Raw genomic sequence first — 15,136 nt, forward strand, 5'->3', positions numbered from 1 at the left:
ATTTGAATGTTAAGAAAAATGCGTGAAATGTCAGGCATCTAGAAATGAAATGAGATAAATCTAATAGTTTCCAACAGTAATTGTAGAAACGTTATATTACTTATCGGTCTACATACATATATATATATATATATATATACATATGTATATGTATAGCGAGCACATTTTTCATGATTTCTGCCATGGTTAAAATTACATCGATCATGGTGTGATATTCCTATGCAAAATACCTACCCGTCGCATAATCTTACACGAGAAAGGCGGCTTTATTTTGTCTTGCTCGGCCACATATCTGCCCCGGGTCGTAGATCGGACCCAAGCCGTAGAAGGCTGGATTTTGCGGGACGTAAATGTCCGTAAATTCTCAACTTTACTCCCCCTTTAAGGCCTTAATCCGCTTACGTCACCAACAGACTTTACGCATCACGCAGAATTAACCCACATACGTTTTCAGCCGAGTATCTTACTTAAGCGCATTCATTTTCTTATCCTATCGAGCGACAATTCTTTCCCGGATTTGTCCCTGAAAGGTGATTTTAAACGCGGCTTTCGACCACAAAATACTTAATCTTATTCGCATATCAATTTCCATCTTTTTGCAAAATACAACTGATATCGCTTTTTCGGAAGATTACGATATAATAAAAAAAAACGTGTTTATAGACCAACGTGTGTTGAACTGATTGAATTTCCTGTGATCTACGAACGTACATTGCATTGTTCGAAATATACCGAATATACGTCGACACGTACAACGAGACAACTCGTCACTGAAAGCGTACTACCGAACGAGCGTGTGATGACATCTTGAAGAAGCTCTCCTGAGATCTTCGACAAACGAGAAATCGTCACGAATTCGATATATCTTTTCGTCACTTTCATTTCGTTACATAACATTTTTAAAGCAAACTGGCGAAAAACTGATACGCGATTTTCGCTATTCGAAATAATATTTATTTCCCATTTTTCTTGATTAATATATTCGTTAATATTCCCGTGTTCGAAAAATGAATTTATCCAATTTACAAACCGTAAATAGTAACTCAAATTTAGAATCACACTAGCAAAAAATTTCTGAAATGTAACTCGAGTTTTCGTCTTCGTATTGGGGTTAATATAAATTAATTTTCCCGTTTCCGAAAATAAATTTATCCGATTTACAAACCGCAAATAGTAACTTATAAATTTAGACTCGCACTGTCAAAGAATTTTCGAAAAATGCGACTCGAGTTTTTGCCTCCGTATCGAGGCCGTCGTATCGGCAACGCCGTTACAAATTGCCAGCAGCATTAGGAGACCGTATTGTTATGCGTAATGACACACAATAACGTCGCGCACTTAGGCATACATGAGCGACCTTGTCGCTCGCTACTCCAGCCGGTAGAAGACGCGATAATGGCGCTCTTAGCTGCACGGAGCAACGTCGCGTGTCGACGGCGCGCTGAATCGGTTGGACGCGTTGACGGTAGCTAGCGAGCGTCTCCAGGAAAAGAATTTACTGCTTCCTTTTGTGCGAACCGCGAATAGTACAATAAGGGGGCCTCGCGACGCCGCGGCGTCACCTCATACGCATCGGTTACACGCCGGATTTTTCACGGAAATCATCGGTCACACTTCGCGGAAATTTTCGACGAGAAGTGCCGAATGGTACTTCATTACTTCAGCGAAATCTCGATTATCGACGATTGTTGATTAAAAACGCTTGAACATCTTAAATAAATAAGTAAATGCCAAAATTTAGTTTCTCGTTGAAACATGGAAATATCTAATTATATAAGAGGAAAGAAACGCGAAAAATGACTGTATCTTCACGAAAGGAATTTGGAATATAATTAATATAAACAAGCTGTTAATCTGTGATTCTCTTATACACGAGTTTCTTGTACCCCGTACAAGTTCGACCTCAGGTTGCACGTTGCATATTCTACGCTCCGACATCCTATGACAACGCGCATTCAAGATTACGTTGATATATCATCCGTTAACGTGACGCATACCATAGGATTACGGCGCGGGACATTCCCGTTTTCTCAGACGAAAAACTGATCAGCTCGCCGGCGTGCTTTGTCGTACTCGCAAGTAATCCAGCTTACATACGGCGTCGCCGGCATTTGCCGTGGCAATTTCGCAAATGCGCGCTCTCGCGCAGTCATGTACGTTGGCTTAGTGAAGGAGGATAGAGAAAACCTTGGCGGAATAGTCTGCGCAGAGGTCGGGCCGGGATAAGACCGTATATATCTCGGCCTGAAGCGCGGCTGTTAGCCACTCTTAGGAGGGCGAAGAATGCGAGAGGGTCCGACCAATGAAAACGCCTACGGAAAAGTCAAACCGTCCACGTTGGCTAACCGTGTCCCCGTCGGGACACCCATCCGCAGAACGAAGCGTCAGCACGCTCCATAACTCGACATTAAGGCGCGGCGGACATAATCTACCGTGTATTATTCGTGCCGCGGAAAATCTCGTCATTCAGACGTAATCCTGCAGGGCAAATATTCCCGCTTAATTTCTCCCACGTCTTCCAGAGCGCGAGAGAGGAGGGAGAGGGCGGGCGGGGGATCGTCGTCGGGATCCGCGTACCGACGGATTTAAAGACGTTATCATCTCCACGGGCTGTGGGCGCATTAAATATTTATCCACTGCGAATGTAGCACGTTTATCTCGGAGCCGGGTGGTAACCTGGCGCGATTTCCAGGGAGAAAAACGCGCTCGACCGCTCCGCAGGGGGAGAGGAATGGTAGGGTAGAGTCGGGGTCTCTCGCCGGGGATACGTACGAGTTACCTCGTCCCCGAGGAGTGTCGCCCGTGGAAAACGGTGCGTCAGCTCCGTGGATTCGTTGGCTTTACGAGGCGCCGTAGCCGCCGAGTGTGTTTGCTCGTCGAAATCCGGCAGGACGCCCCGGTTTACGGGTGACGTAAACGGGGACCCCCGCCAGCGCAAACCGGCCGCCACGACGGTGGTTTATGGTCTGGTTATTCGGTTGACGGCATCCTCGCCACTTTGCAGGATTCGCGCGAAACGGAGAGTCTTGTACAGAGAAAAAGAGGGATGGAAGAGAGACAGAAGGATAGGATAGGAGAGGAGAGAGGGAGAAACAGAGACGCATAATAAGGTTTATTCTCTCGGTCTCTCTCGCTCTGACCTCCGGAGGTCGGGAATGGGTTGCGACCTCATCTCGAGCTCTCTCAACTCTCACGAGGACGTGGTGATCTCTCGGCGATGAACTGTGCACCCGTATGTCACATTGATTTCTTGAAATACAGCTCCCTCTCTCTCTCCCTTTCTCTCCCGTCCTCTCATCCCGCGCGTCTCTTCCCACCGCACGCGCCTTGGGCGATAGGAAATTCTGCCCCTCCGGAATATAACGCAACCGCAGCTCGACCACAGACACGCTCCTAAATGATTTAGGGCGCGGGGACGCTCGACTCGTAGAATGAAAACGATTTCTCGTCGACGATCCGCGTTCGCGCATCGCGTTCTCGTACTTGTGAAGTGAGCGTGTAATAAGATTCTCCTCAAGAGGGTCACCTCGAGGGCCGCGTTCGCGAAATGGAGATCGTAGTAATGTAATATACACGTATCCGCGCGCGCACGCGCCTCATCCACGCTCGCGTTTCGACATTTTCAAGTCTATCTCGCGATGAAAGCGCGGTCGGTGAGCCCCCATAATTACGTTGAAATATAAAGTAGAATCCAATGAAATACTCGCATCTTAATTAACTGGTCACTTTGTAGAGTTCAAGTAAAACTTTGCGCATTGAAAACGTACCACCCGCCGAGCAAATATTAACTATATAGCGAGGGTTGAAATGTAACGAGCATTTCCTACGCTTCAATATATAATTATTTTTACCTTTCTTCTCTCTGCGATAGAGTGTAGATTCAGGTTTTACTGGACTCTGTAAAGATATGATAAAAAGTATAGACAGCGGTGGAAAATTGAAAACAAAAAGATTTATAATACTTGTCTTAATTATCAGCATGTTCAAAAAGTTGTTGAAAATAAAATGATACAGAAAACCCGACAGTTTCCTTCAAAAATATCCGCGGAAAAGCGATTTAATAGCGGTTCAATCCACTCGATATTATGGCCGTTATATCCGGCTGTGACGCAATATTGATTCACAGCGCAATATCGATACGCGAAACGAAATTTCAGCGTTTCTTGCAAATCCGATGCGGGCCATTATAAATATATTGACAAGACCGAAAAATACAGGAAAAAGCGAAAACACTCTTTTTCGCGAATCGCAGAGATTCGCGCGCATTTAACTTCGCGGCACGTTAGTCAAACGGAGGGAGGCATTATAAAGCGAAGCTTATATAAATGTCGTAGCGATAGGCAAACGCGCGCGTACGCGTAAAGAATCAATCTTTCTCGGAAGCGTATAATCTTACTCGCCCTCCCCGCGAGGAAGCCAAGACGTTCGACGCTGCGGAAAAATATCATTCTCCATCTAGCTAAACACACTCAATTTATAACTCTGCAAACAGGAACAAGCGTCCGTGAAACGAGTACGCTGAAACATGGCAGCAAATACTGGAAACTGCTAGAAACTTTGGGAACTTTCCTCCTTTGCTTCCTTAACGCGGGATTCTACTTCGCGTCTTTGTTGAGTATCTTTGTCTCGCGAGCGAAGCTAGAATACCGACGACGCAACATTGCTCTCGAGCGAAGAAATTACCTAAAAGAGAAAGAGAGAGAAGAGAGGGCTTTACAGGTTAATGCTGAACTTTGCGATTAAAGATCAGGATAACAGTATGAATTGATACGACAGCGTCTTTTACTTTTCGAACCGCGTTGCGTTGCCGTCAGATTTTAATAAAGCTTAACGCTACTTGCTAATTACTTTGTCCTTATTTCTACACGATTTTGCTGAAAGGTCTAAAAATTTTGCTGGATACAGATCTGAAAATGATTCTTGTTGGATCATCAAAATAACTTTAGTGGAAATTCAAACTGATTGCTAGAACATCGCAAACGTTTTACAGCGATGCTTATTACTTTCGAGTTTTCAATCAAATTATTTTGATGGTTTAACAAAATTATTTTTAGATCAAAATTTTTTAGACCTTCCAGCAAAATTGTTTTTTCCGCGTAAGATTTACATCAACTGAGTTTACTTTGAAAATCATGCGATTTCGCATTTTAAAATCCGACTCAAAGATGCGATATAAAAATTGAAATAACGCTGTTGAAATATACTAATTAACGCGTCTTTAAATAATGGCGCATGCTGCATGCAGTTGACTGCTAGCTTCCATGTAAAATGTAATTTTCGATCAGGACTGCACCTTTACACAGCACACTCGGTGTGCTTTGAAGCAACGGGCATTGCGGAGATTCAACTTTGGCGCAACCCAAAGCACAATTCCAGCCCCGCTCTTCTTGACGCATCAAAACAGAAACTGCGGCTATCCCTTGGCCCCGACGTTTCAGAAGCATCTAGCAACTTCCAACCGCCGCCGTGCACATGCAGCCCGCTTAAAGGACCGAACAATTCTGCGCTATCTCCCGCAGTCGACATTCGAGTTTCAAGTCAGTGCCAGACCTGGCAAGATAAGCAAAATTTACGAAACTTACGTAAACGGGGCTATAAGATTAACAGTAAGATGCTGCGATACTCGGCTACGTGATCAAGAATTCGATTCGAATGTTTCGAGGGAATGTTTAATGGACACGTCGGATTGAAGTGCCATCACATTTTCATTCTGACGAAATTAAGATAATTGGTGTATACGCTTGACTTTTTTTCCTACACTACAGATCTATATTAAATAATTACGAACAATTAGCTCATAATTAATGACGATGAAATTAACGAAAAAAAATATAATAGTTCTCTAATGGACGATGGGCCACACCCTGGGTTATTTCGCGGCAATTTCATTATAACAGTAAACCGTCTCATCTAGCGATTCCTTTGAGAGATGTTAGCTTCTATTAGGCTCGCAGGTCGTACCTTAACGAGGCGAGGACTCGACGAAAGAAAGCACGGAGAAGAGAAGAAACGGTCGAAGAGGAAAAAGGGCAGCTGCTTAATCAATATTTCATATCGGCGGCATTTTAATGAGTTTTAAATTTATAAAGCGCGCATTTTAAAAAAGATATCAAGGAATTATTTTTGCAACAGAGAGAGAGAGAGAGAGAGAGAGAGAGAGGAGCATTCCTGCGCGCTACGAACGAGATACGTACTCATTTTAAAAGGAATTTACTTCTGAATATCCAAGATATCGAGCTTGATTTCAAAGTTTCATGTTTTAATCTCAAGGTTTTAGAGTTTTCTAGAGATGTCGTACTTTCTACGGTGATTTAAAAACTTCTTCGCTGAGAAATGGAAGATGGCAACTCCGGAAACAATGCCAACGTCCGTCAATTCGTAGCTGAAAAACGTAAATGTGACGAGCGAACAAATTATTTAACGTGTACACAAAGGCAACGCCACGGACGTAACGTTCGTTGACGATCGTTCGAACGACGAGGGAACGTTTCTTTGCGTCGATTATCGAGGACGATCAGGCCTTTTTTCTTCCTACGGGGCGAAATCCTGGCGAGTCATACAATCGGAAGAACTCATAGTTCGTGTTCATAGAAACGTGCTCGACACGGTCGCCCAGCTATTGTCCGGCTCAAGTTACGTGTGAACACGGTATCTGACCGGGACAAAACCTTATCCTTCGAATCTTTATCAACTGACTGATCGAGCTGACTGACCTGATTGCAACACCATCTTCGTTGTACGTGACGTCACACGAACGGTGTTCTCAGTATAACCCACGTTCGTCGCAAAAGTCGACCATCGTCGAAATCAACTAACCGCTCCCTCGATTTCGGCGACGAGTTTCATGCGTTTAGGGGGTGGGGCAACTTTTGGGAAATTTGTCGTGTCGGAAACCTTTGATCGAAAACGTGTAGCGCTTGAACATGGTGGCGAATTTACAAATTACGATCAACCGTGCAGAGATTCCACATTTTATCGTGTGAGAAAATCAACTGTATTAAAATAAATCTATCGAAATTATTTTACGTTTATTCCTGTGTCGATAATAAAAAATTATTTATAGTTTTCACAAAAAATTCAATAAAAATAATTTAATCTTAATTTTAATTTTAATTTTAATCGCATTGTAATTTTCTTCTTAAATTTGAATTATTTACACAAATTTCATGATAAAAATTTAAATATTTTTAAAGTTTAATATTTATCTAATAATATTTGTAAAGTTTATCATAATTGAATATTTATTTTTTTTAACAGATATCAAAATATACAATCATTCCGATATTATTATTTATTGAATTTATTTCAAAAAAACTATCTGTATTCTTCGTGCCAAGCCCTTTTACTAACATTTTATTTACAAATGTGACTGAATGTGATAAAGGTAAAAATAATATTTTTGCACAAATCAAAATAAAGTTTAGCTCTTTCGCGGTCAGTCATATATATTTCTTACAGTCCGATCATTCGACGAATCTTGCCTTTTCGTAAAACATGAACGAGATGTCCAGCCTCGGAGCAGGAGCGGACCCACTAGGAGCGGACGTGCCTCACCGTAATTCAAGTGGATAAAAGGAAAGGTGGTCCCAATGCGCCCCGAGCTCCAAAGTCCACAAGGGCTCGGGTACACAGAGGATGCGAATGAGAAAGCCGTGTAAAAAGGATCCGGGGGATTAAGATGACAGGAGCCGCGATGGGGGATGGCCGGCCATGAACGTGATTCGTGCCCGAGACCACGGCGCCGAGTATATTTCTTGCGAGGACCACGGGGCTACTTAACCCCGTCAGGATCGATCCCACCTTCTTGGGGCAAACTGTATGCCGGACGTGACGTCTGTTGCGCGGAACCACTTTCACTGCGGCCGATATCCGACCGCGGGTTCCCTCTAATTCCCAAGAAACGAGACCCTATTGTGCGGCACAGAAATCCAAAGTGCCAATTTATCTATCAGTTAGAGAATGTCGCGTCAAATTGCGTTTTAACTCTGCTCGTAGATTTTTTAAATATCGATTATACTGTAGGAAAAACCACGTGATCGATTATTTCGTATTGTGTCGTAGCTGTTGCCAACGCTGTATCGTGATTCGAATTGACAATTGATTTCGACGGGAGCGCGCAACTTTGTTCTTCGTTCGAAATGATAAACGCGGGACAATTGTTACCGTCAATTTGGGAGTGCCTTTATCTGTAATCACCCATGTCATTAAGTCCGCGCGATAAACGCTTCATCGAAACGTACATCTCGATGATCGCGGCAAGGGCTACGAAATCGGCTCCAATGAGCGCGAGCCGATAAGCCGACTCGTTCGCTTGACCAGCGCGCGGCGCCGACCGGCGAGAGAGAGAGAGAGAGAGAGAGAGAGGCGGTGAGGAAGGACGAGAGAAAATGGGGGAGAAAGCGAGGGTGGAATAGCTGCCGGCAATTATAACGTTGTACAGGGCCGAGCAGTAAATAATGGGTTCTGGGCTTGTCCGGTATTCAGCCAGAGCGTCAATCACCCTCAATCAGTTAGCGGGGCCGGCTACGACCTAAATCAGAGGGTGCGAGGGGGATAGCCGAATGAGAACGCGGACGGGAGATCGAGATAGAAAGGATAACATAGAGGAGAGCCCGAAATCGCAGCCGGTGAGTGTCAGCTGATAGAGTAGGAATGACGAAGATGGAACGGGGAGAGAGGGGAGGAGAAATATGGCTGAGGAGCAGGAGATGAAGTATATACATTGGTTACAATCCGACAAGGTTTATGTGGTGGGATATTCCGTAATTGGTGATACAATCAGAAGTATATGTACCTAATGATGCCACATGAAAAGTGAAAAATAAATCACTAACGCGAAATAATTCTTTTCTGCGCCGTTGTTCTTCGAGGAAGTCGATGATGAAAATTGGAAGATTGATCACGTCCTTTCTCTTTGCTCGTTTTGAATAAACTCAAATGAATGTCCAACTCTTGAATTAAACGATAAGCTTAATCGATAAACTTCTACGATAATCTAATAAAGTTTTCTACAGACACGAACAATTAGATTGTTATATCAACTTTCCTTAAAAAAAAAAAAATAACAGATCTTAAGTCAATAATGGCAGTAACTTAAGTCAGCGATTGCATCGAGAGCGCATTGCGTAAGAGAGCAGCTTTTTGAGGTAACTTTACGTTCGCGGAGTTCATCTTTCTCACCGTCTCATTGACAGACGTTCGCGTATTGTAGGACGGGCGATAAGGTCACCCCCGGTGATCGAGGACGCCGAGATTGAACTTTCGCTCGCGCTGCACCCGGACTACAAGTTATCATTGGAATCGCCTGTAACGTATCGAATCATATTGAACCGTCTGCCCCGGCCAACTGGCGCACAATTGGTCCACGAGGGGATTGGTTTATCATCTCGTCGACAATCGGGAAAGTTGGAACGTCAATCGGCAAAGTGCAAGCATAGGCACCGCGATACAACAGTAGTTGTTATCGGTTGCGCAGACTCGATTTCAGGGGGCGAGGAGATAGAGAGAGAGAAAGAGAGAGAGAGAGAGAGGCTGGAAGGGGAAAGAGGAAAGGGGGCAGCACATCGATGTACATTGGGCAGAAACTGTCTTTCGGAATTGACAGCGGCGAAATTCGCTTCCAAAACGGCGTGTTTCCGCCGCTGAAAATCAACTCCGATACGCGCGCACGGCGAAATTAATTCATCGTCCGTTCGTAGCGACGTGATTCACCGCCGGTGAATGGGCTTGGGGCGCCAATTTGGCTAATAGCGTAAAACGAACGTTCGCCGATTGTGAACTTTTCATTGTTGTTCGTATAATCGCGTGAACGTTTTAGCGATAGCGATCCACCCCCGTTTATCCCGTATAGAGCCGGAAACTATCGTGCAACCGTTGCGTCCGACGTAAGAATAAAATGAACCGCTTCGCTGACCACCACCACCACCATAGGTGGAACACCCAACTTTCTTCTGATTCTCGGTCGGATAAGTCGGTGCGGATAATTAGAGCCGAATCGACACCGAATCCGAACGAACATCCGATTCCTTTCAACTCGCATTATTGATTTCCGTTACCGTTTTCGCTTGTTCTGTTTTTATCGCGCGCGACTGGATCAAATAATCCTTTCTTCTCCATTTCCCTTTCGCTCTTCCGCTTTTCTTTTCGCGCAAGAACACACATGGGCGGGTGGGAGAGGGGGAGGACAGCGATGCGACTGCCGTTCTTACGTTTGCATGTATAAATAAAGGCACGCGATACGCGCGAATCCACGTCCGCGCGCTCGCGTGTGAACCGCGCGCGACGACATTTGACTACACGCCTTCTTCGTTATGTCACGCGCGCGTGAAGTAATCCTTTTAATCCTTTAAACCGAAGGAAAACTCCCCGTTTCGCGGCGCACGCGACAATACGACACGCGTGCGGTGGTGAACGCGCGCCTCTTTGTACCAATACAGTTGTTTTTTTTTCTCCCCCTCTGCCATTTTCCTGCAGTGTGTTTCGTGCCGTTTCTGGATTCACTTTGTGCAATAAATTTCCGCAAGATTTATACAAAGTGTCACGCGCGCACGTTTTGACGTAGGTATAGAGCGCGACAGCGAAGCGACCTTCCCTCTCGGTAGAGAGTAAATGCAGTCGTGCAGCCGTGCACTCCGTAATTCTATAAATCACCTTTGCTATAATAGGATGAAATTCAATGAACGCTGATAGGACGTAATTGTGTTTCGCCGCTCATCGAGGATGCGCATACACGGGGACGGGAGAGTATTCCAGTTATCGCGGCTCAGACGACGTTCCAGTTGTGCCGCTATTGGCGCGCCAACGGCCAACATACGTACTCCCATTTCGAGAGGAAACACACGCACTTTTGTTACATTGTCATCCCTCGAGTAACCTCTCTGCCGACGTTCACCGACTGTCACGGATACGTGTCCGTGGATAGGGAAGGCGAGGCGTAAAGGCGGGTTTATGTACACCGACTGCATATACGACACCGTCACACATTCGCGGCGCAAACGATGCTCGTTCTATTTTTCTTTTTCTCGTAACGGCGGCGCCTTCGCGAACGATAATTTACAATCGTCATAAACAGCGCCTCCCTTAACGCCACTCGACGCGCCCCCTCGTTATTACTACCATTGCCATTACCATTATTATTATTATAATTACATATATAATTAATCATCAATTTGGAATAATGAGTGCCGCGGTACGACGTTACGGCATTACGGCGTCACAATGGCCGGCCGTGTCACCGTGTAACACCGTGTTTTTGTGACGTGCATGTAATTACGCTTTCATCCCGCGTTTAGCGACAGCAAATTTAATCCGACCGGGTATTCATGGCGACCCGTGCGAAAGCTTCGGCGCGAAGAAATGACGCGGAAGGTGAAATTCGAGCGCGGTGCCGCGCGCCGCTGTAACGCGGATCGGATTGGAGGAACGCAATTTAAGCGAATTGGCCTGTGCTTACCCTTTTCCACCCCCTCCCTCCCTCGTGCTTTCGCGCGCAAAACAGGTCCTGATATACTAACACGACTTCCCGTTATGTTCCCTGCCTAGCAAGTAATTTCGGTCGTTCAGACCTACGACGGGGGACTTAAAGACTTTCAAAGGATGTTGCTCGAATAAAACGAGGGGCCGGGGGAGGCAGAGAAGACGACGAGGAGGGATAAAGATTAGAGATGTTTTCGAAACAATTTACCGTATGCTCATTACTTAACGTTGATCAAAGATCGCCGCCATTGTCGGATGAGAGTTCGCGAACAAAGGTAATTATAATACCCGTCGCGAACTTTAACTCGTAGTGTGTAACAATTCAGTTACTAGAACGTACACGTTCCGCGATACACGGTAGGCGGGTTTATTTAGCTGAAACGCGCGATGAGATAGTGCGCGAGGGAAGAAAATTAAAGGAAACACCCCTGGCGATCGCGCGCTCTCTTCTTTTTTTCCTGCCCCTCCCCTCCCCTCCCAGGACCAGCGGAGAAAAGGGGATGCTCAACGTATTCCGTGAGAAATTACGAAAAATAATCTCCAAAAATTATCATGAGAATAGCTCCGTGGTTACGCACGGAGATCCAGCCAAACAACAATGCCGTCTGGTCCTATCTGCATAACAATGTTTAGCCGTGAAAACAAAGCACCACGACGTGCCAGGAAGCGCCGTTGAAAAAAAAGTGATGTATTAACGCGCCCATGGTTTTCGACGAGGTCGTCGAATTTACACAGCGAGGCCACCGTTAATTGCTCGGGCCTCTAAACAGAAGTCCGACTTTTGCAATGCATCCTACTTTCGAGTAAAAATATCGCACGTAATTTTTCTTTTATTTATTTTTCGTTTTTTTTTTTCAAAGCAACAAACATCGGCTAAACATTGCTGTTGCGAAGCATCGCGTTCAAGCTAATAAAACATTTCTCAATCAGGATTTCGAAACGGTGGAACTAATGCTGTCGATACTCGCTTCAAAGGTCTACTGTACTCGCTGGAGGCTCGATAATTTCGGTCGAAACCTAGAAGCTCGAAAAAGCGCCGACGGGGCTGCACGAAAGTGCGTGATGCACACTCACCCGTGGCGTGCTCGCGAGTAGTAACCCTAAATATTAACATGGGACTTGTGCGGGCGAATTGCGCCGTATTACATTCGCCACTGCGCGCGCTTGTACGGCTATTACCGCAGAAATATTGAATTTCGTTATCGACCCGGAATTATCGTCGGGCCGGCCGCGCCCGGCTAAGGACAAGCATTACCGGGACCATAAAGAGTACCGGGAACTCTCAAAGGTCCGGCCGGTCGGGAATAGGTCGCGCGCGCACTCGTCGGCGATTGTTGCGAATGGATTTCGTGGCGAGATGAAAAGCAAGCGTGACACACGGGCTTAGAGGCCGACCGCGGCATTATGCATTACGCGCGGCCGCGCGTGGAGCCAAAAAGAATTTTTGAGGACTCGATGCAACACAGGCACGAAGGCTTTCCTTCGAGCGCGATTATTTTTGCTGCTCGTATAATTCAACCGTAATGCACTCTTTTGTCCCACGGCAGTTGAGGGTGAACCCCGAACAGAAATCGCCCGATTAGAATGGTCACGCGAATACGAGCGCGAATGCCGCGCTTAAAACGTTTTCGCAAAGTATCGGCTTAATTTCGCACTCGCATGCAAAAGAAAAACGAAACGGAGAGCGAGCAGCGCCGAGGATGTACGTCTCCTTTGAGCGAACGACGGCGAAGGGTCGTGCGTAATATGAGAAACAATCTCCCGACGAGGTTTCCCGACCGCGAAATAATCGCGCGCTCTTATTGACGCGTGTCAAAGGGAAAAGGCGCGATCGCATATTTCTCGAGTATCGTCGATCCTTCTCGCCGATCCTCTCTCGTCTCCTTTGATTCGTCGAGGGTTGAAAGACGCGTACCGAGTTTACGAACTTTTTCCTCGCCCGGGTTCGCGCCGAGACGGGACGATTTTTCACTCGCGAGAGCAGAGGCGGCGACGTGGAAACGCTATATTGATGATAGCGACCCGAGGGGTTTTGATTTCAGGCTTGCGGAAGAAAATCAAGCGACTAATTGTATGGAATGGAATCTCGCGCGTCGAAAATACGTTCCAACGTGTTCGCCGCGAATAACGCGCGTTATTACCGGAATGAATTGCGGAAACAATTCGCACGTCGGAACAAGCGCGCGCCGGCAAATCCTATCGCCCGAGTATTTATGGCGAAAGCCTCATGATTTCATCACGCGGTAATCGCGCCGGAAAACGCGATAGCCAAACAAAGTGCATTTTCCGCGTTTGTAATATTGTTTCTATCACTCAAATTCATCAAAAGTGGTTACAATCGTTAACCTCTCGCCAGCACTGTCAGCGGAAAATAAATTCTATGATAAATTGACGCGTAGCAATTCCGCGGAAATTTCGCTCTCTTGTCAAACCGTTGTCATCCAGATTTTCAAATTGATTGCCAATAAATTTAAATCTTCTCCACTCCTCGTAGCTCAATAACTTCACCTACGAATGTCTATGTTCATGAGTCTCTAAAACGGCTTTATAAATAAATAAAGGCAAATAAAAGCGATTAACGGAAGTGATCCGGGATGGAAATTCCCTTCTAAGATTATTGAATAAAAAATTTGTGTTATTTCAAAACTTACAAAAAGTACCTCAGGTACCTTATACATTTAAGAGAACGATCTGTCTTTACTCACATTTTCCATAATTATAAAGCGCCCCTTTTCTCCCCTTTCCCACATTGCCTCATTTTATCCACATAATATATTTAATTGTCAGGCGCACGGTGCTGACACGATTTAACTGACTTTCAACTGTCGTGCAACAATTCAAATGCCACACAACAATAAACGTAATCGTTTTGCAGACATTAATGTTCTACTATCATTAATAATTTATCGCACGCGAGGAGTGGAGTTTCCAGGAGGGGGGTACGCGAAACAAAGTAGTGGTGGTACATCGCGACAGCGTCAGGCGCCGCGACCACCCGAACCCGATATGTCTGACTGCGCGTTGCTATTTCTACTGAAATCCGGCCGAGGGTCAGGAGCCGAAGTGCTTTGCACGTATACACGAAACCGGAAATATTCGGCCGAAAGCCCGGAGGCCCCGGTTCCGACGACGAGAGGCGTTTGCCGACGACAGGCCGGCGCGCGGCACAGGAACAGCGGATTGCTGAGGCGCGCGAGTTTAGCGCGCGCACCAACATTCTCCCCCGTCACTGCCGTCACTGTCCGGGTTATTCTGCAGACACCGGCCGCACCGAGAACAATCCGCGGTGACTTTCAACGGGGGTAGGACGGGGCGGGGAGGACGCGCCTCTGAATTTTAAATGTAACCCCTCCGGAAATTGCGTCCGCGCGTCTCGTAATCTCGTTTTGGTTTTCCTTCCTTTTTTTATTTTTTATTTTTATTTTTTTATTTTTTTGGGCACCGGCCGAATAAAGCCAAAACTTTATTGCTCTATATTGTAAATATTACTTTTTGTGGGCGCCGAGCACTTTCCGCCTCTCTCACAAAGAGCGGCAGGACCCAGAGTTAAAACGCGCCTCTTTGATTTGAAATTGATATAAATACACACCCATGCATAGTGAAATATGCGTGCGCGTCGGCATATCGCAAATATTGTTATAACGAGATGAATACGCGTAAT

General features: G+C 45.7%; 1 protein-coding gene across 1 annotated transcript in view; it reads left to right on the forward strand.

Annotated features, from left to right (window-relative positions):
* Positions 1–5,239: 5,239 nt before the first annotated feature.
* Positions 5,240–15,136, forward strand: part of LOC105455487 (nephrin) — a 104,129-nt gene continuing 94,232 nt past the window's right edge. The window contains exon 1 of the mRNA XM_011698856.1: positions 5,240–5,537. Within this exon, the coding sequence (XP_011697158.1) occupies positions 5,240–5,537 (298 nt within the window). The remainder of the gene's footprint in view (positions 5,538–15,136) is intronic.

Source organism: Wasmannia auropunctata, unplaced genomic scaffold, assembly GCF_000956235.1.
Source record: "Wasmannia auropunctata unplaced genomic scaffold, wasmannia.A_1.0 LD335903.1, whole genome shotgun sequence".
Taxonomy (NCBI): Eukaryota; Metazoa; Arthropoda; class Insecta; order Hymenoptera; family Formicidae; genus Wasmannia; species Wasmannia auropunctata.